We start from the raw sequence: 22078 nt of genomic DNA on the forward strand, positions 1-22078 counted from the left end.
GACACTGCCTCTGCCACCCTGCAGTCACATACCACCAGTTACTGTTTCATATCTAGTGAGAACTCTTCCTGTGCCTGTCATTCTGATCCCTGTAAAACTATAATGTGGATCTTTATGTAAAAAGTTGTGTGTTTTTGTCGTAGATGGCTCTGCCTGTGATTTGGGCCATGCTTTATGAAAATCCATGTACAAATAGGAAGACTAGTTTTTTTTAACATCTTGAATCTAAACAGACAAAGGGTTAGAGAGACAGAGCTTTAGCAGATACACAGCCACACATCAGATTATTGCTTCCTTTCCTGCTTTGCCTCCGATATATGTTCCTTTACCACGGAGAGAGATGCCCAACCCACCTATGAAACAATACATGAAACACCACTTCCAAGTCAGGTTTGGGAAAAAAAAAAAAAAAAAAAACCAACACAAATCTTCTATCTGTTGTCTTCTAACTGAAGACAGTTGTCAGAATAGAACCAGCAGGAAAAATGGAGACTAAATTACCAGGCAGATTCTTCACTGACCTTACTGAACAGAAAAGATGTGATAAAGCAATGCAGCACATATGAGTGTGCAGATTTTTCTCTGCCATTACACAACAAGGTAAGACAAGAAATTACTCTTTCAAATACCTTGAATGTCAGTAATCTTAACATCACAGGCACAGAACTGAGAATGTTTCAAATTCTAAACTTGGTGAATTCAAAGCCCTTGCCTCATCTTACAAGTTAACTGATCTCTGTATTACCAACATTCACAGCACAATCTCCTCTCTTGCTTTTTGTGGAATTTCTTCAGTGGAAGAAATTATTCTTGCCAGTCATGAAACCTCCCCTACTGTTTGGGGAAAGCCATCATGAGAAATGCTACTTATGTGCCATTTCAGCTATAGCTCAAGAACCATCAGTACCCCGTGCTTAACCCTCTTCAGGGCTGCTGGATTGCTGGATCATCCTGGTCTATAAATAACCCGAAATAAAACCACACTGCAGGCACAGAGAGCAGGTCAGCAGAGGCTGAATTTCCCCTGGTATCATGCTCAGAGGCGGCTGACGCTACCTGCAGTGTCACAGGTGAGGCCAGAACCCTCCCCCAGCACGGCCCAGGGCAGCCTCAGCCTTCGGGACCAGCGGGAATGGAGACTGCTGCACTTGGAGAGCCCGCAGCAGTCCGGGCCCGGGGACACAGGGCAGGACCCTCCAGCAGCCGAAGGCGGGGGGAGAGCGACCGCTTCCTCAGCCGCATCCCCTCAGCGGCGGCGCGGCCCAGCCCCGGCCGATGCGCCGCAGGGGAAGGAAGCGGGACATGACTCATGGCTTTTGTCTGCTCCCGGCTGGCCCCGCAGCGCTCCCCGCCGCCAAGGCGGCGCGGCCGGCGCGGCGGGACCTCGGCCGGCAGAGCGGGGCCCCGGGGCGGCCCCGCGCCCCGGCTCGGTGCGGGGTGCGCCGGCGGCACGTGGCCCGCGCTGCGCCAATGGCAGCGGCCGCGACCATAGAGCGGGGCCGGGCGCTCGCTGCACATCCCGCCCGCCGCCCTTCTCGCCGCTGCCGCCATCTTGCTGCAGGCGACGGAAGGCGCCGGGTCGCGGCGTCCAGCCCGCGCCTTCCCCCCGCTCACCTGAGGCGCTCCCGCCCCCGCCCTCCCGCGCCGGGCCCGGCATTACCTCTAGTCGGCCCGCAGCGAAGCCTATGCTGGGTACGAGGCCGACGGCCCGGCCGCCATCTTGGTACAGCAGAGGGGATGTGCGTGACCTACAACATGCGGGCGGCCCCGCCCCGTCCCAGCGGGTTGCTATGGGGATGGGGCGGGCGCGTGCGCGCGGGGCCCTGCTCCACCCGGGGGCGGAGACTGGGGCGGGGCGGCCCCGCCCCCTCCCCCGGCTGTGCGCGCGCGGGAGCGGAGCTCGGGGCCGGCGGCTGAGGGAGGCGCGAGCATCGCTGCGCTGAGGTGAGGGGCCCGCCCCGCCCGGCCCCGCGAGCGCGGGGTCCCTGTGCGCGGCGGCGGAGGGACCGGGCGTGAGGGGAGCCGGAGGGCAGGAGCGCTGGGAAGGGCTCTGTCCTTTTTCGCCACGGGTTTCGGACCCCCGAACCTGAGGGGTTTGGTTGCGGTAGGGTGATGATGGTGAGGAGGGAGCGGGACGATGAGCGCTGCGGGCGCTGCCGGGGAGCTGAGGCGCCCTGGCCCCCTCCCAGCGCGGGACCTGGTGCTGCATGGGCCGCCATGGGACCCCCGGGCGGGGGCCCCTCCCACAGCGTGCGGGGCAGTCCCTTCTCAGCATGCTCTCCTAGAAAACTCCGGCCGCGCTGTTGAGACCGGAGGGTGAGGGACGTGACCGACCGGCTCCCGAGGAAAGTCTGGGCTGCTTCGAGGCACCCGAACCCTGAGCCCCGAACCCCGACCTCAGCCCTAAGCCCCCCGTGCGATGCCCTGGGCTCGGGTTTGCGGTCGGACGGGGCCTTGGCCTTCGGGTTCGGGTGTGCCTGTGTGGGAGCGCTCAGACCTGACCGGAACGCTGTGGGAAAGATCATTCGTGGAAGGTTTTTGTGCTTGATTGTTAAAATATATTGTAGCTGTAGTCGTCTGCATAACTCTGTCCCTGCTTCGTTTCCCTGTGAGAAACTTTCCTCTGCTCTTAGCCCGCCTCTGAGAAGTAGTTGGGTGACAGACAAGTCTCACAAATTAAAAGAATGTTCCTCTGTGTTCCGGCAGGATCTAGTTTTGTTTGGCATTGAAAACCTCTCATGGAGAATGCTTGAGCAGGAATCAATGACATCACTGGGCAGGAAACACTCTTGGAAGGAAGAGTTGCTATCAGAGCAATCTTACATGATCAAAGGCTCACGGATAAGTTCTTCACAAGCTGAATACATCATAGGTCACAGACTGTTTTATGGACTGAAATACAGATGTTGCAGATACTAGATTTTTTTTATCTTGCAATTTCACTTTAGAGCCATGTTATCCAGTTTTTATTTCGTGTCAGTAACCAGGGCGCCAGATTTTTCTCAGCAATTTCGGATTCGTGAGAAAGGACACCAGATTGCTTCAGTGTTTGACATCTTCAGTCTGTAACTCCCATCTAACTCAAATGAGGTTAAAATCGTGTAAACATACACCTATATGGTGTCTTTGAGAAGAAAATTCTGGAAATCATCCCCACATTGAAACAACTTTGCCTTGTGCCTGACACAAAAAGTTGGGCTTCTGCTGTCTAGCGCTGGGCAGTTTGTTTTGATTCCAAGATGTCTCTTTGCTGGGAGGAACAGACTGAAGGGAGCTGCAAACTGGAGCAGTTTGGTGTAACTTCACACGAAGCTGAACTTGCTGACAAAATCTGCTTGGAAGATGTAAAGAATCAGGTAGTGATAATTCAAATCCATGGAAACAAAGTGCAAGTGAGCTAGGTAAGAGGTGGCTGAGGGCTTTGGGAGTGGGAACAGATACCTTGTGGTAAGAGGGTGAGCCAGGGGAGGGACTGGAAAGGGGAATTGAGTTTTTTATCACTTGCAGAGACAGCATATCCTGACATTTTTATGTTGCCACAGTAAATCACACGATCTCCTGAAATCATGCAAGTTAGTGGTTGGTGTGTCTTTGTTAAGAGACTTTTTTGCAGCATTAGATAAGAAATCTTTAAAAAATTTTTTGTACCTGTCTGTTTTATATTTCACATGCAGCTACAAAATTTCATATTGGTAAACAGAACATAGAATGGCTGAGTTTGCAAGCATCTAGAGAAAAGAGGAAGAGAAAAAAGTTTCATTTTGAAGCTGTGAGCTCTTTACAAAACACTCAAACATGGATGGAAAGCAAGCAGGGAAATGCTCAAGCACTCAAGCCTGGAAATGTTGAGAAGAGAGAGGCTTGAAAAGAAAAATAATACATGAGTTAGGTGGTTTTTTTGGCTTTGAAGAAACTGTTTCCTGTAAAGAGCAAGGTGTCTTTTAGCAAGGTGTTTGGTTATTTCCAGAAAGGATGTGGACTTTGAAGGCTTCAGAATGGTTTGTCACACATCTGGTGCCTTCAACCCACATTCATGTTGCTTGAATTTCTTGTCTGACTGCGTTTATAGGAGCAATGGTAGCTGAAAATTCTGCCCCTTGTTAGTACAGAAGAGTCAAATACTTGTGCTCTGTGGAGAAGCTGACACTGTTTCAGAGTCTGGCCATCCGGTCAGGGATGCTCCTTTTCCAATTTAGTGTGTAACAGCAGCTATTGCACTGGTTTGTGGGTGAGTTTTTTCCTCATACAATTTTTAATAAGCTGATAAAATTATTATTTTTTCAGATTTTTTCCTGTCCTTCCCTAAAAATGTCCAAGGTAAGAATAATATTTCTGTCTTCCAGTGTAACAATGGGAAATACATTTTTTGGTTTTAAATATTAATCTTCAATGACAAATTATGCAACTTTCATCTGTTTGATGGTAAAGGGTATTTGAAATTTACTCTCTATGGGAGACACAGTATTGAAAGATGAGGGATGTAAGACATAGATTAAAGTAGTTTCATGCAAGTATAAATCTCTGCAGTTAACTAATACTCTTGGAAGGATGTAATTTTGGTCAGAGTTGTATAAAAGCTCCCTGGTGCATCTTCATTGAAACTTCCTTTCTGCAATTTTGTTTTGAGCAGGCATCATTTAAAAAAAATGGTGGTTTAGATTTAATTTCTTTCTTTACTAATAGAATCAACTGGTTTTCCAATAAAGTTCTTCATTTAAAATATTGTATCCTAAAATATTATTGTCATGCTGGGATTCATCTAATTCTTGGCCCCCAGCATTTGATATGATGCGTAAAACATCCATGTTGGTTTACTGGAGAGAAATGAGTGATAAAGGGTGCTTGAGTAATGTGTTTGAAGAGGGAACTAAGAGATGTAAGGATTTCTCTGCCAGAACTGTAGCAGTGAGCATTCTAAACACTGTTGTCTAAATTCCCCTTCCCCACTCTTGAGGAGAGCTCTCTGAAGAGCACTTCCAGCAGGTGGCTTTCACTTCACAAATTGCTCAGGGTTTTCCTTTGGATGTGCTAAAAATGCATCAGGAATGGTCATCTTTTTATTCAAGTCCATAGAAAACTATTTTATTTTAACTGTGTGTGAAGACTGTTCAAAAAGTGATTAGTGCCCACAATTCATACTTTGTCATACTTTGATAAATAATTATTTGTGATTTTGTTTCTGTTTTACTTAAGGTGATCTTGGCTGGATAGCTGAACAAGTAAAGCTTTGTTTTATAAGCTGTAGGTCAGTGTAGTTGTTCTGCACTTCTTTGTGAAACTGCTGAGTAGCAGGAACTTAGGAGTAGTTTCCTCTCTGTCACATAGCTTCAAACCTTTTGAGTTAATTGAGGAAAGCAGTTATGCAAACTACTAAGTCCTGACTGGTTGCTTATTATTTTCTTATCTTTTTTAATTTCATTTTTAGCAACAGCCTGCTCAATTTACCAATCCAGAAACTCCTGGCTATGTTGGGTTTGCAAACCTTCCCAATCAGGTTCACCGAAAGTCTGTGAAAAAGGGGTTTGAATTTACTCTGATGGTGGTTGGTAAGGAAGCATTTTATAGTTTTTCTACAATTAGTACTTACTCCCAGGGAGTTTGAAGTTAAATCAAATGTTACTTGCACTATTCTAAGGCTTCAGCTTGCATCAGAAAATTTCCTTTACTCTTGCATTTAGGTTTCTTTTATATTTTGTTGATTCTTGCAGCAGTTGTTTACCACATTACAAACCATGCTTGAATACATTAATAAGTTTGTGGGTGAAGAAATTTTATTGTGCACTGCAGCAATCATTCCTTCCTTCCTTCTCCCCTGTCCTACAGGATTCCAACACTCCATTTAAAATGTAGTTTAAAACTGGTTTTGCATTTGAATAAAGTCTTAATTCACTTGTGTGTTTTGATTAAGAGACTAGTATTAAGGAGACCATTCTATTTAAAATGTTGTTTATGCTTCTTTAGTTCAAAACAATCTGAACTCTAGTCTTTTTAACCCTTCCAAATACTCTTGTAAAAGAGTGAGAAAGAATTGGACCAGTTGGTTTTAACATGAGCTGTTACTTTTTACTTTGATCATGATTTTATGTTAGCAGTTGTAATCTAAAGTGTTATTATATTTGACAATTCATTGGCAGTCTATGTTGGTATCTAGAACAGAAAGAAAAATCTGATGTCTGCAGAAATACCTTGATCCTGCAAGAAATGGGTTGCTATTCTTGCAAATTAAATAGACTCCCAAATCAAGCTTGGGTGTCTTCTCTGTCTCTCTGTTTGTGAGCCATAGCTTGTGAGTTTTGGTGTTTGAACTCTGTAATTCTTGCTTTTAAATAGGCTTTCACAAAAAGTACCCTAATAGAATTAGGCTCTTCATTACTTGGCACCACAAGAAATAAATCCCATTTGTGTGCTAGATTTGCCTAAGAGAGATCACAGTGGGAATGAGCAGGAGAGGTGAGATAGTGCATGATAGGAGGTGTTTAACTTCTTAATGGTTTTGGATTTCAGTAGTTACAGGGAGAGTCTCTCCTCAAGCCTTTCATTAGTTTTGCCAAATGACAGCCCTAGCACTAGTTTTGTCCTACTTCTGTATTTTGTTCTGCAGTGTTGTACAGAGTTTGCCTTTATCTTTGCCTTTCTAGAATTTTATTGTAGTTTTTTACTGTACATTTCATTGGATTTGGTTTGGATGATACCATAAAGGATATCTCATAAAATCTAAGAGTAAAACCAAACTATGAGTAGCTGCTTCAAATTATGCTATCTGTAACTCTTCAGAATTTACTGTTCAGTGATCTTAGAAGTGTGAACAGTTTTGAGAAAGGAAAGACCTGCTTTCTCTGCTGTAGCTAAACTAAACTTCCAGATCTCTTTGAATTCTAATTGCAAACAGTGCCACGTAAAACAGTTCTGGAAGAAAGCAATGTAAAATTATACAGACCAACAGTTGTTTCTAGTCTCTTGTAAAATAGAAATAGAGGGGAAATGATATGGTGTAATAGTAACAGAAAGATAATTAATCCACCCATGTTGGAGTGAAGTGGAACTTTACTGTTGTTGCCTGACAGTATTTTAAGGGATAAATGAAAACTAAAGGAAGAGGACTTGGAAAAAAAATAATTTCATTGAAAATTTGGAGAGGTATTTTAAGATACACAAGCAGAGGGAGGCAGCTGATGTAAGATAAAATAAACTGTGCTTTAAATTGTTGATTATTTCAACAGTTTGGAATGTGAATGCTTTCTCTTCAAATATGCATGGAGTTTAAGTATGCTCTCTTGTGGGCTGTGTCACAGTGCCTGTTTTGAGCTATCATTTTTCATTAAGTTGCCATCCTTCTTCATTTCTGAGCAGGACAATACTTTAAAAGCTGCCTGTGCTGGCAGAATCCTAATGAATGATTTTGCTTTTTTACACAGCTTTTGGTTATGTTTTTTTCCCCTGTTATTGTTTGCTGTGGTATCTAAAAGTATGAGCTGGAGTTTGTAAGAATTTGGCTGCTTGGCTGTGTTGCTCCCAAAGAAATCCCAGTCACTTGTGTTTATTTTTATGTTCATTCTCATTATTAAGCTATGACTTCATCTAAATAGTTATTTCACTTAAGAGTCACTAAACTACTGCAGCCAATATAATCATTGACAGTGACATGAAAACTGATTTGGTTTATGTGTAATATTTACCCATACTGAGACAGTGGAATGTCTGGATGAAATCCTTCTCTGGTTTTGCTGAAATGATCCCATGTGACTGTTGAGTTACTCTGGGTGCATGTCACCTTCACTGGTGCAGGCTGCACTGCCACAATCTGATCTTGAAAGCTGCATTCTGTAAGGCATTAAAAAGTGGCAGCTCCTACTAAAATCTTCACTTTAAAGCTACTTCTATCCTTTTTTTCTGTTGTTCAGATGTTTTTGTCAGATTCGTATTGCTGTGTTACTCAGACAACCTGTGGCCCATAATTCTCTGACATTTATTTTAAAATTTAATCCTATCACCATCTGAAATAAAACTAAAATCCTAGAAAAAGGTCTAGTCAGTGAACTTAAGTACTGAGCCATTTCAAGTTGCTGATCTTTTTTATGCTATAAAAATTTGCTCTGATTAAAATCTTGATCTTTAATGAGTCTAACCTTTCCTCATGGCCATCAGTATCTCTAGAACAAAAATACTTATGGTAGAATTTGGTAATCCCCAAGTTCATCAGTATAACAAAATTGTTCAGTGGCCATATTCCTCTTGCTTTGAGTTCTTGTTTGCCATATTGGCATAAAAACAGAAATAAATCCCACTTTATGTTGCCTGGCTGTACAGAAGTTCAGCAATGCATTTTTCAGTGTTTAAATTGATGATAAAGCCTTGACAGGATATAGCTTCTCACTGGGTATGATATTTCACATTCTGGAGTGATAACAGAAAAGCTTGTCTTAAAAAATCAGGAGACATGAAATGGAAAATCTTAAGTCTAAATGGGTCACAACTCCACTTGACTAGCAGCATTAATTGCAGATCATCAGTGAAAGATCTGGGAAAGTGCATTACAAAGGCAAGATGTAAAAATTGTTTTTCAACCTTTTTGTGTAAACTTGGCTAATCCAAAATTAGAATTTGTAAATTCTTACTTTGAAAGAAATATAAAAAAATCTGTAGTCAGATAATACTGTCAGATACTCTTGAAATTATTTATGTAAATATGTTGAAATTATCTTTATATTGAATCACAGGTGAATCTGGATTAGGAAAATCTACATTAATAAACAGCCTCTTCCTGACAGATCTCTACCCAGAAAGGATAATCCCAGGAGCTGCTGGTAAATACATCTTTGTTCAATGGTTTTTGGAGTTGAATGCTTTTATCTGTGAATTTTGGTAGCAGCCAGCAGTGATTTCTAGCTCCAGTAGTTTCTAATGTATTTCCTGACACCTGAGCTGTTTGATAAAACCATTTTCCTCTGCACCCAGGACGTCTATCGGGTCTTTGTTTTTTAGTCCTTGGGTGTATTCATATTAACACCTAGAAATGTGATCCCTTCTTTTGCTTAAAGACAGTCTTTGTGTCACAGTAAGATAAACAATCAACTAAAACAATCAGAGAATTTATTTAGTTTTTAATCTGTTGCAATTGTAAACATACGAATTGTTTATACCTGCTTTCACCTTAATTCATTTGCTATAGATTGATATTTAGTGAATGAGAACTTCCTATTCTTCATTTCCTTGTCCTATTTTTGTTATGTTATTCAAGGTATGCAATAATCCAGCAAAAGTGAATATTGTAATAAAATAAAATATGTAATCTTTCTCTTTTTGCTACCTGTTGAATGACTTGCTTTAATGGTTTTATCATGTTAGCTGATGATTACTTATAACTTCCAGCCTTAAGAAAAAAATCCATTACATATAATTTTGTATTGTTCTCCCACTGCCTATGTTTTGTCTCAATCCCTTTTGCCTTAATTTCCAAATTATTTTTAAGAAAAGTATGAAATCTATACAGTCCTCTAATAACACTGAAGGAATTTATGTATTGAGTCTTTTTGTTATCAGGCCTTAGAATGCAATCAATAGAATAATATTTATGCTGGTTTATCTTCCAATTAATCTTTGGAGTTTATCTCAGAATGCCATGGTCTTAGAGACTGGATTCTGCAAGATGGATTTGTTGTCTTTCAGATAAGATTGAGCGCACTGTGCAGATTGAAGCCTCAACAGTGGAAATTGAAGAGAGGGGCGTGAAGCTGCGGCTGACGGTGGTGGATACCCCGGGATATGGGGATGCCATCAACTGCCGAGACTGGTACGTGCACAGAGAGCATCTCTTGATCTGTCTATGGAGACTGACAGATTTCTTCTCTCTCCTGGAGGGTGGAAGTGTGCTGTGTGTCTGTGAAATGCTGAATTTGAGGTGGGATTTTTTGTTTTCTAATTTTGAGGAAGTTTAATTTCGGTTATGAATTAATTTCAATACATGTGAAGAGGCATCAATAACTTCGACACAACTTGAAATGAGTTTTGTGATGCTTTTTCTTTCTTTGTTAACTTCCATTTTGCTTGAAAGATCTTTAAGTGAACAGAGACCTTGAGTCTCAATAATACTCTAGGAAAGTAAATCACTTACTCTTCAGTGCAAGCAAAAATCCACCCCTTGATCTTGTCCACATTCGCTTGAGCATTCTCTGTGCCTAATTTTTAAGTGCTTTTCATCGTCTTAGATTCTGTTTGTTAGGTTGTTATGGTTTTTTTACAAATTTACATTATAGTAAATACTGAGAAGTAATCTTGACATCAATAGCAATCAGTTTTCAATGGTAATCTCTTTTCCCACATCTCTCAAACCCCTGAACCTCAAGGCAACCTCTGCCTTTCCCCATAATTTTGGAAATTAAATTTCCCAAAAAAGTGAAATTTACCTTCAAGACCACACGTCCTGTCCTGGTGAGCCCAAGGGCTACTGCATGAGCAATCTCCTGTTTCATTTGTTGAAAAGCTTGTTGTTGTTCAGGACTCCACTTAAAATCATTCTTCTTCTGGGTCACGTGATGGAGAGGCCTTACAATCTGACTGTACTCTGGAAGATGCACCTTTCAAAATCCCACAGCACCTGGGAAAGCCTGAGCTTCATTCCTGCTGGTCACTGGGGACAGAGCTGCTCTCTTGTTGACCACATCCATTGGAGTCTGATGATGCCTATTTTGCCATTTTATCCTAAAAAATGGATTTCCTGGGCAAGTCCGTTGACCTTACTTTGTTTTATGGCAAAACCAACCTTCAGGAAGATTTGGATTGTCTTCTCCCCTTGTTCAAAAACTTCCTGTGCCGTTTCCCCACATGATGATCTTTTTCATCAATTTACTGCAAGTGTTCTGAAGCCTTACACTTCAGAAGTAATATCATCCCTTCTGTTCTCTCTGAGAACATTTCCACTGGAAGCTGGCTGGAAGATGCACCTTTCAAAATCCCACAGCACCTGGGAAAGCCTGAGCTTCATTCCTGCTGGTCACTGGGGACAGAGCTGCTCTCTTGTTGACCACATCCATTGGAGTCTGATGATGCCTATTTTGCCATTTTATCCTAAAAAATGGATTTCCTGGGCAAGTCTCTTGACCTTACTTTGTTTTATGACAAAACCAACCTTCAGGAAGATTTGGATTGTCTTCTCCCCTTGCTCAAAAACTTCCTGTGCTGTGTTTCCCCACATGATGATGCCATCGATTTACTGCAAGTGTTCTGAAGCCTTACACTTCAGGAGTAACATCAGCCCTTCTGTTCTTTCTGAGGATATGCCCACTGGAAGCTGCAGCTGCATTTATGCTTGAAGAATTTCCTGTGGTGGTTGTACTTCCTCTCAACTCCTGCACCCCTGCTGCTGAGGCAGTGGTGGGTTTTCCATCCCACTTCCTCGTGTCTTTTCTGTGGTCATGCAGGTAAAACCACAGGTTACCACGTGGTGCACATCCTGTCTCTTGAGGATGGGGGTGTTTGCTGCCAGCAGCAGAGAGTGGCCCATACTGGTGGAGTATGGAACATTTCCTCTCTAGTTTGCTAGAATTTTTCAAATCTGTTCCTTATCTTGGACATCCTTGCTGAGGTGCAGGTTGGTAGGGAAGAAAAAAAATTATATTCATGTTGCCAGGGTTGGGTCACCTGAAGCACTGTTTGCTCTCCTTCTTTCACTGACAACAATGCCAATGAGTTGACATACAACAGTGGTGTGCTCTGTACAAACTTCTGCCACGTGGATTGTGTACAGTGCACCTCATCTGGATCTACAGGGGACTGATGGTTATTTGGACCCCTATAGATTGCCTCCAGCACAGCTAATTCTCTCCGGTACTGGATACCTTCTTCCAAGGCCTTCCACCTGCCTGGTCACACCATTAGATCATCCTTGAGAGAATACCTTTCCCTCATGCTTGACAGAAGTCACCACCAGAGCTGAGAGTTTCTGTCCTCTTCCCAATCCCCTTGTCAATGCCCACATCCCAGGACAGGGATCCCAGTTGCTTGGCTTCCCTGTGATCCGCTTCCATGTGGTGGGCCACCATGTCCTGGTACCAGAGCAGCCAGGGTCTCCCCCAAATGGCAGCTGAAATCTTTTCACGTATCTTGCATCTCATCAAGGATAGCAGTTGGGTGATTATCTCTGGCCCTGCCTCTTCCTCCTGCTGTGAGGGCCCTGCTTCCTCTTCATCCTTTCACATCCTTTCATCCTGCTTCACTAAGCAAACTGATTTGGTCTTGGATTTCTTGAGTGTAGGGGCAGCTGTTGGTGGCACAGGTTGTGGCAGTGGTTCAGCTGCAGTTGGAATGGCCATGGTGCCTGTTGCTCTGCTTTCCTCCTCTCCTGAGGGTGCTCTCTAGTGATGAGCAGTGTCCAGGAAATAAAAGCCAGGGCTCAGCACACTGCAATAAGTTGCTCCTCTCTGGAGCTGCCCCCTCCTGTAGAGCCGGGCCAGCACCAGGACACTAGTGGACAAAAAGTTGGATATGAGCAGGCAGTCCCTGAAAGCCATTAGTATCCCAGGCTGCAACAAAAACAGTGTGGCCAGCAGGGTGAGGGAGAGAGTTCTGCCCCATTCCTGTGCTCCTGTGAGACCTGCATGCAGCTCTGGGGCTCTCACACATGGCAGACATGGACCTGTTGGGGCAGGTGCAGAGGAGGACCACGAAAATGATCCAAGGGCTAGAACGGCAGTAAGGAGAGGCTGGGAGAGTTGGGATTCCATCTGAAAAAGAGAAGATCCAGGGAGACCTTCCTGAGACCTTGAAATATATCGAAGGGGCTCACAGGAAACATGGAAAGAGACTTAATACCAGGACCTGTAGTAGCAGAGCAAGGGACAATGGTTTGAAACTGAAAGTAGATTTAGGTTGGATGTAGCAGAGACTTTTTTCCAGTGATGGTGTTGAGGCCTCTGGCACAGTTGCCCAGAGAAGCTGTGGCTGCCTCATCCCTGAAAGTATTCAAGAGTACCCTGGAGTAATGGAAGGTGTCACTGCCCATGAGAGTAGCTTGGAAATAGGTGATCTTTAAAGGTCCCTTCCAATGCAAACCATTCATGATTTTAAATCAGTTTGCAACAAGAACCTTAAAATATCTTGAAAATGTGTGATTAATGTTAATCAAGATAGAAACACTAACCCAAGAGAAATTTGTTGTAGAACTGAGGTTGGGTTATGTATATTTTATCTTTATATACATATAGTAGCTTGTTATTCTAGAATTCCAATAAAATTTTACAATGTGCATTTCTATTTTCCCTGTTCTATAGAATCATTAAATGAATTTTTGACCAACAAAAGATTGGTGCACCAGCAGGGTGTCTTAGTGGTTTGATATTGCCTTTGAAAGAGTCCTAAAGTTGTGGACCATTTGGTGATTCCTCAAATCTGTGTTTGTTTTACAGTTTCAAGACCATAATCTCTTACATTGATGAGCAGTTTGAGCGATACCTGCATGATGAGAGTGGATTGAACAGAAGGCATATCATAGATAATCGAGTTCATTGCTGTTTCTATTTCATTTCACCATTTGGTCATGGGTAGGTGTTTCTCTGTCTTTTTTTTTTTTCATTATTTTATTTTAGAGAGTTTGTTTTGGAGGGTTTGTGCCTGGTGACTTAAATTTTCAGAATCAGGTTGCCTTTACTTAAGCAACTGTTGTAACTGCTGACATTAATTGGCTGTATCTCTCTGTGTAAAGAGAGATATTTATGTTGGAATGAAAATGAACTGGTAATTTAGAGTAAAAGTAAATAAAAATTTTCCATATTTTAATTTTAGCCTTAAGCCTCTGGATGTTGAGTTTATGAAGGCCATACACAACAAAGTAAATATTGTACCAGTGATTGCAAAAGCTGATACGCTTTCTCTGAAGGAGCGAGAGAGACTAAAGAAAAGGGTGAGTGTTTTTCTGGCTTGCAGAAATGTGTTGTGCTTTGGTTGTGGCTGAAGAGAGGGGCATTGTCATTAACCTTGCTCTGTCCTAGCTGAGGAAAATATAATCTCATGCACAGTGTAGCATCACTTAATATGTAGTTTGATATCCTATAAAATATTTTATGTATTTAACTGAGAAATTGTCCTTAGAATGTTGTTTGCAAAATGGCAGTCTAGCTACATTTACAATTAGATTGAGTGAATTTTGAAACTTTGGAAAAATATTTAAATACATTTGCTGATGGTAATTGCTCTGTTACCTGTTTAATCAGTCCCAAAGCAGAGATAGTATCTGCATATATAATATACATATGTATATTTGGGTTTTTTACCCTGTCAGAATTCTGGTGGTTCAAAAATGGGATTTTCAGAGATATTTCTGGTTGTGAGGTTGTTTTTCTTCCCCTATATCACTCCTTCTAAAGCATTCCAGTTCTGTCCTCCAGAGGCAAGACCTCTTAACACATCCAGTCATGCAGGACTTGGTGCTGTATTTGCTGGGAGGAGGTGGGATTCAACAAACCATCATGAGCTAATAACAGCTATGAAGTTTAGAAAGAAGTATTAGAATTAACTTGTCAAAGGCATGCTCCAGTCTTAGCTCTTGCATAGAAAACTTTATGATTTTTGTCAGTTATTCTGAAAATCCTTATAGCTATCTTACCCAATCTGGAATAAAAATAGAGACTTTATATATACTATACTAGGTATGTTTAGAGTGCTAGAATTCTGCAGAAATAAAGATTATTCTTTTATAAAGAGCAAAATTTGAGGTCTGTGGTAGATGGGTTCCTGGTGCAGATACCATTACTGGCAATCATGAAGAAAAAAGTATTTGTAGTGTCTATATCTCCATTTTTCAAACACTCCCACCCCTACCCGCCCCAAGCAGTAATTCAGAGGTAAGAGCAGGGAGGTTAAGCTGTAGAAAGCAAGTATGACTTCTGAGTCAACACTTTAATTGTTAGAAAAAAAAATTGCAAAGGTTTAACAAAGCACAGTTTCCACAAAGGATGGTGGTTTTGTGAACACTCTTGTTTGTATGAAAGTCCATGGCAAGTAGTAATGAGGAAATACAGTATTTAAAACTAAATCCTTGTTGAGCAATTTGGATCAATAAGATAAATCCAGATTTCTTAAGAGACTGTGTATTAAGTAATTTTATGTTAAGATTTAAAAGTACTGATTCTCCATGTACATTATATAAATTTCTTTTATTGCTTATCTCAGATTCTGGATGAAATAGAAGAGCATGGCATCAAGATTTATCACCTGCCTGATGCTGAATCAGATGAGGATGAAGATTTTAAAGAGCAGACCAGACTCCTGAAGGTGTGGCTGGTTTAATAGGTTATATACATAGATAATATATTGTATTTTTTCAAACTGCTCGGAACAAGCAGTGTAACCTGCAGTGTAACCTGGAGTGAGTCACTGTGTCTCTGCTCAGGTTTCCCTAGCTTGGAACATGGTGGCAGCAGTTACTTTTATTTATTTTACACCTTTAGTTTAAAGTAATTATAAACTTCTTACCATAATATGCAGTGCTGAGTAGAACAAGGGTTGTTCTTTGAGTTGTTTGTCCTGGTCCATTATAAGTAACTTTTGCACTTTTGACTTTCAGGCCAGCATTCCATTTTGTGTAGTGGGGTCCAATCAACTCATTGAAGCAAAAGGTAAAAAAGTCAGAGGTCGGCTCTACCCTTGGGGTGTAGTTGAAGTGGAGAATCCAGAGCATAATGACTTCCTGAAGCTGAGGACCATGTTAATGTAAGTTAGAAAATTCCAATTCAATGATAGTTTAGAAAACAATCACCAAGATAATCAAGCACTGCATTGAGGGTTTGCAGCAGTGGTGTAATCCCTGGACACATTCAGAATTTGTGTGGAGAAGGCCATGGGCAGCCTTGACCTAGCTGAGGTAGGCCTAGTCAGGGCTTGGACTACACAGGACCCACGGGTTCTCTGAGATCTTAAGTGATCTCTGAGTGATTCTGTGAAAATAATTATTTGTCTGATTCATTTGTTCAATGTAGTGTATTGCTGCTCAGATGCCCTGGAACATAAAACAGGATCTGCTTATTTCAATGTGCCTATAAGTAGATATACCTGCGAGGGAGCAGACTTGAAAAGCCCCCTGGTTGTTTTTTTTCCTGGTCTTTGCTACTCTGTTTCACCTGCTCAGAGACCTCGCCCAGGAGTACAGCTTCTGTCAGGGCAGTCTCAGGGCTGAGGTGGCCTCTCTGTGTCCTTTATTGCACCAATTTAACTGAAATTAGTTTTAAATTAGTATGCTAAGTGGGTGTGCACGCTGAGCACATTGATCCAAGACAGTGCTGAATGCGAGAGCTGCTTAAGCAAACTGATGTGACACAAGGATGTTTTATCTTTTAATTACTTTGCTTCCTCCAGCACCCATATGCAAGACCTTCAGGAGGTGACCCAGGATCTTCACTATGAGAACTTCCGCTCCGAGAGGCTCAAACGAGGCAACAGGTTGTCATCTCATGGTTACATGCTGCTTTCTCCTCTTCTGAATTTGCATTTTGCTCTCTCTGTGTCTCACCTACCATTGCATTGCTTAGGATTTGTTAGACCAAGGGCAGCTCTGTAGCTTCAGTCAGCATCAAGTTCTGTTGACCAGCTTACAAAGAGTGTAACAAAAAATATTTGGTAAATCTGAAGTGATGGTGGTGGAATTAGGGAATTGTGGGAATAGATCTGTGCTTTGGTCTGAGGCTTAAACACCGTTGGGTTGGAACGTTGAAGGTACTAAGTAGGACAGATGTCTATGATAAATGTTGTCTTAATAAAACCTGCAAATTAGATCAGAGCTGATATCTTAAAAAGAGTATGAGTTTTTTTCAGAATTAACAACCAGAATATTTGAATGGGGCCTTTAAAAAGAGGTGATCAAATTTTTTTGCAATGCTTTATTAAACATGACATACATAAACAGTAGCAGTCACAGGGTAATGACTGTTAGCCCAGTTTTGAGCTGGGTTGGATAGGGCACAGCTTTCCTGGAAAGAGAACTGGGCAATCCACCCCATTTTTAAATACAATAGCAGGGTCTGTAAAGATGAGCTGGGGAGTTCTTGTGGGAAAAAGCATTTCCTGGTTTCGATGTTTCAGCTGCGTCCCTTCTTACAGCCACTAGAGGGTTCCGAATTGCGCATTTTGGGGGCTTTGGGGCCTTTCGCAAAAGTTTCCCCATCAAGCTGTTAACAGACATTTTGTAACATGCCTGGTCAGTTTTTAGCAAAAGGAGTTTTCCTTTTAGAGTTTTCTGCGTGTAGCATTGGCCTACAGGCAAGATAAAATGCTCTTGTCTCCTGATTTTAAATCCTGCTTTCTAAAATTCAAGGTAAAAGTCCCCAAACTTCCCAAGTTCTGGCACCTCTTATCCAATGGGTGTGTATTAAGACTTTAGAGGTAATGTGGCCTAAGATCATCCCATTTTTAGAGGATTTCAAGTTGCTGTTAAGTTTGGTATGTGAAACTAGAACATGTTTTTGTACATTTTCTAGTTAAGTGGCCCATATACCATGGCCCTTGCTTCACATTTCTGAAATGGTACTAGAACATAGTTAGGTTTACTATAAGTGGGGGTAAATTTCATGTGAATTTATTTCAAGCTTGCACTTCTGCTACCAGGAGTGCTTGACAATAGGTGTTTGTTGGCTGTACTCACTAATGATCCCAGAGGTTTTGGGGCACAGCATATTTTTTTACAATGTATTTATTTACAATAATTTAATTATTTTTATTTACACAGGATTTTTTACAAGGTATTTCTCTGTTAGCTTTTTAACAAACACCAGTTTGTTTGCTTTGCATGTTTGATGGCACTTGCTTGATTAGCTCCATTAATAGATCTTCCCTGTTGTGGCATGGAGAAGGAGAAAGCTATTAGCAAAGTGGTAGGAAATCCTGAATAAAGCCAGCTGGGAGGCAGTCACTTCTCCCAAGTAACAAGTAATGCAATAACAGGACATGGCCCCAGGTTGCACCAGGGAGGTTTAGATTGATAAAGGGAGAAATTTCTTCACAGAAAAGGTGTTTGGCCACTGCCCAAGGCAGTGGTGGAGCTGCCATCCCTGGAGGTGTTCAAACTGTTTGTGGATGTGGCACTGGGGGATGTGGTGCAGTGGTGAACACAATGGTGGGTTAATGCTTGGACTCAGCAATCTTAGAAGGCTTTTCCAACCTTAATGATTTTATGTTTCTGACAATATTAATATTATTTTAGGAAAATAGAAGATGAAGAAGTGAATAAAGACCAGATTCTGCTTGAGAAGGAAGCAGAAGTAAGATGACAGAACTTTATATTCTTGTAATGGGGGAGTTTTTGTTCTTCTGTTGCTACTTTAGAGCAAATATTTATATGATCTTGGTAATTCATAAAGGAAAACCAGTTATATGCCAATATAAAGTTATTTAAGGTTCACTAAGAGAACAGAATGAGAAGAGGTGAGAAGAGACTCAGGATAGGGATTTTTTGGAGCAAGTGGAATGTGGTAAAACATGATTCCACTGTAGTGATCAGCAATGGATGTAACACACACTGTGTGGGCAAGGAGAGCCATCCTCATGGGAGTAATGGTTCTGCAGTTAGCAGCTGCAGATTGGGACACAGTCAGTTCAGCTCTGCAGCAAAAGAGAATGATGGCAAAAATGGTCAGAAATAAAAAATTAAACTGAAATTCTCATTCTGCCACTGTGACAAATCCATAATGCATAGATCTAGTGCTGCTTTTCCTGTTCCTCTAACCTATAAAGGTTATAGATAGGCAAGACTAGAAAAAGTGCAATGAAAAGTAAAATGTGGGCAGAAAGGCTGAAGTGGAGACCTGTAGCAGGTCCTGTGCTAGGGTAGATGAGATTAACAGCCTTGTTGAGAAGTAGATGACAGAAGGGAAAGGGACTAATGTGATCAGAGATAGCAGGACAAATGGGAATCTACTACACAAGCAAGAAGTCATGGTTATTTGGATTAATAGATGGTTGATTGCAATTTAAAAAGCTACTTCTAACATAGTCTGTTACTCTAAAATGCAATACTCTAAAACTGAGCTTCAGCCAAGTTTATTCATGCTTGTGTCTCACTGGATGGTTTGCCTGTAATACTTGCTTCCACCTAGTCATCCCTTGCAAGGGAGTTGGGGAATAATCCTGACAAATTTTTTGGAGGGGATGACAGATACAGGAGTAGTTTGGAGGGACATAACCGTGCTGCTTTTTTTTCCTGATAAACTTTAGGAAGTGTAAATGCTTGTTCAGTACTTCAGAACCATAATTTTTGTGCATGTAACTTCAGAGACTTCCACTTTGGGATGCTTAAAAATCCCATCCCACACTACAATAATAAATCTGTTTATTTCAGTCAGTAAATGCCAGCCTCTTCAGTGATGAAGAGCAATAAAATAAGGTGCCATAACCTGAGTACATTACCTGTCAGATAAAGAAAATGCAGATAGGTGAACCCTCTTTAATAAAATAAGTATTAGAGTGGTGACAGTGAAGAGTTATATTCTGAGGTGAGATTGGGCTACAAAATTCTTCTGTGCTGCTTTTCCAGCTCCGTCGCATGCAGGAGATGATTGCAAGAATGCAGGCACAGATGCAGATGCAGATGCAAAGTGGAGAAGGTGACAGCAGTGCAGTTCATGGGCACCATGTGTAAAGTCTTGGGTAAGATGCTGAAATAGCCACTTAAAGGGCTTCTCCTTTAGCTGCTCTCTAATGTGCTTGGTATTAAGAAGTTTTGGAAAAATGCTAATGAGATGGGTTTCCATAGGTTTCAGTCTGAATTTTAATTTAGAAGGATTAACTGCTGTTTGCAAAGTTAGATGGCTTGGAGTCAAACTAAACAGTGTGGTGGTGTGTGTCTATACATATGAAAATTTCCCAGAAAGTCAATACAATATATCCTGGTAAGAATTATGGAAGAGGTCTTTGAAATAGTTTAACTGGGTTTCTTAATCTCATTATGAAGTAATTGTTTACTTGTGACTTATAAAATGTGTGCAGTTCTTTCAGGTTTCTTAATGTGAGAATACTGCTGATCTGAAATGGTATTTTCCTGTCTTGTTTTTAGATGATTTTATCCCCTGACTCACAGGAGACCTTTTGGAGCTGGATTGCAGTGGTGGAGGACAAAAGGATGCCTCTTGCTTCCATGTGATCTGGAGCTTGCTGTGGAGTTTAAAGTGGGACTGTTTTGTGGTAACATCTTGTGAGATGTATTTCATAACATGTAGTCATTTGGTATTTTTATATATTATACACATTTGACTTTCATTTTCTTTAGTTCTTCTTTTCTTGAGGTTATTTTAAATTTCCTATTAGGGATACAAAATAGTCATTGAACGTTTTCTAGCCTGATAAGCAGTAGATAATAATACTTTTTTAATGTACCTTATTAGCTCCTTGCTTTTAACTTTGTATTCCATTTAGAAATAAACAGCTGTCAGTGATACCTTGTTCAGTGCCAGGTAAGAGTCACCTCACTAAGGCTGCACCCCTGCAAGGTTAATTTTATAAATATTGCAGTGTTTACATGTGTGTGTGAGACCAGCAGCCCTTTGTCTCTGCTCACAGCAGAGGATTTCCTTGGCCTCTGCAAAATATCAAATGAAAATTCAAGCATGCCTTGTGTCTTAGCAAAAGAAAGAAGATTAAATGCCTCTGGGAGAGGCACACTGTATGTTACATGACAGGCATTATTTCTTCTAGATTTAACCTTGAGGGTTATTGTTTTCCTAAAATCTCTTACTCTATTGCAGCTAATTTTGAATAGTTTCTTGTAGGCCATCACAAATCACTCCTGCTATTTTCTAGCATTATTGTAGCCAAGTAAACTTGAATAAGGCTGATTTTATTGTTGAATGAGGTAAACTCCAAAGAGTAGTTTTTCTATGCATGGGTGTTTCCTATATCCAAAGGAGAAGAAGATTCCTAATAAGTATTCATACTATAATAAGTACTAATACTAATAAGTATTTTCATACTATTTTTAGGGCATTGAAAACTGTTACATGTAGTAAAAATATATATTAGCACACTTCTCTTTTTAAAAGTGACCTGTTCCTGACAGGATCAATGCAAACTGTATTTTAAGTTCTTGCTCCAGGATGGAGTCAGCAGTATTACTTCAGGAGAGACTCTGTTTTCTTTTATCAGGCCAGGGTCACTTTCTCAATCCTGGTAGCAAAGGAGACTTTTTAGCTTGGCTGGGCTTGTGCTGCAGATCATGCCTCGTGTTGTATTTGCAGCAAATAATCAACACAACTGCCCAGGTGGTGGCTGACAGGGCAAGCAGTGACACATCCTGGGTTGTTTGCTGCTCCTGATAAAGCCAACAATCAGATATCTTCATCTGATCTATCCCAAAACATCCTTATCTGAGCAGCTAATAAACAAATAGATAGAATTGCAACTTCTTTTGGCTCTTTGAGCTCAGGTGCAGCTGTGACTTTTATAATTTTGTTAATGTTCCTGTGAAAAAAATAATAGAATTTCTACAGCTAATGTATAATTCCAGTGGTGCTTCAGTGGCTAGATTAAATATAAAGCTATTAATCAACTGAATTTTCTACCTGCCTGAAACTACTGTTCTATGTTTGAATCTTTCTAAAAATGTGAAGTAAAACCCTGCATTGCAGCCTTTGCTGGGGAACTGTAGCTCTCTCTTCCAAAGTAATTGCTATCAAAGTTTGACATGACTCATTTGACCTTCTCTAACCTTGACAAAAGTGAAAATGAGAACCTTTTTGTATGCACGGAAGAGTTAAATCCCATTTTGTCAAATCTCTACATATAAAACTTGGATGGAAAAATATGTGCTTCTAAATTCTTGAATTGCTTTTTCAAAAGAAGTTGTAGGACCAAAGTAATGTAGCAGCACTGTCAGAGAGCACTCCACAACACCTTATTTATTTCTATTACCATGAGCCTGTACTTGAAGAAAAACTGTGAAATGTAAAATGTCTGCACAGGGGCCTGGTTGTACTTGTCACTCTCACTGTGTATATTGGGTTGATAGGTTTTTTTCCTCTATTTTTAACATGGGAACAAGAGCACATTGTCCATTTGTTTAGTGCTGTTTGGTCACCATCTGTGAAATTATTTCTTTGGAATATTT

The 22078-nt window shown here is 41.2% G+C and overlaps 2 protein-coding genes across 3 annotated transcripts in view; one reads left to right on the plus strand and one right to left on the minus strand.

Moving 5' to 3' along the window:
* The window catches only part of LOC121364091 (high density lipoprotein binding protein), a 38730-nt gene extending 36949 nt beyond the window's left edge, over positions 1 to 1781 (minus strand). The window contains exon 1 of the mRNA XM_041487064.1: positions 1661 to 1781. The gene's annotated coding sequence lies outside the window, so the exon portion shown is untranslated. The remainder of the gene's footprint in view (positions 1 to 1660) is intronic.
* Positions 1014 to 20892, plus strand: SEPTIN2 (septin 2). 2 transcript variants are annotated; one of them, XM_041487070.1, is made up of 13 exons: positions 1014 to 1070; positions 4285 to 4317; positions 5426 to 5546; positions 8718 to 8804; positions 9667 to 9790; positions 13401 to 13535; positions 13777 to 13894; positions 15163 to 15264; positions 15557 to 15702; positions 16345 to 16428; positions 18185 to 18242; positions 19514 to 19626; positions 20033 to 20892. In XM_041487070.1, the coding sequence occupies exons 2-12, from the start codon at positions 4309 to 4311 to the stop codon at positions 19616 to 19618; spliced, it is 1089 nt and encodes a 362-aa protein (XP_041343004.1). In that variant the 5' UTR covers positions 1014 to 1070; positions 4285 to 4308; the 3' UTR covers positions 19619 to 19626; positions 20033 to 20892. The 2 variants fall into 2 exon arrangements, with proteins under 2 accessions (XP_041343004.1, XP_041343003.1); XM_041487069.1 differs by lacking the exon at positions 1014 to 1070 and adding an exon at positions 1818 to 1944.
* The last annotated feature ends 1186 nt before the right edge of the window (positions 20893 to 22078 follow it).

Source organism: Pyrgilauda ruficollis, unplaced genomic scaffold (assembly GCF_017590135.1).
Source record: "Pyrgilauda ruficollis isolate IOZ18807 unplaced genomic scaffold, ASM1759013v1 scaffold79, whole genome shotgun sequence".
In the NCBI taxonomy this organism is placed as follows: Eukaryota; Metazoa; Chordata; class Aves; order Passeriformes; family Passeridae; genus Pyrgilauda; species Pyrgilauda ruficollis.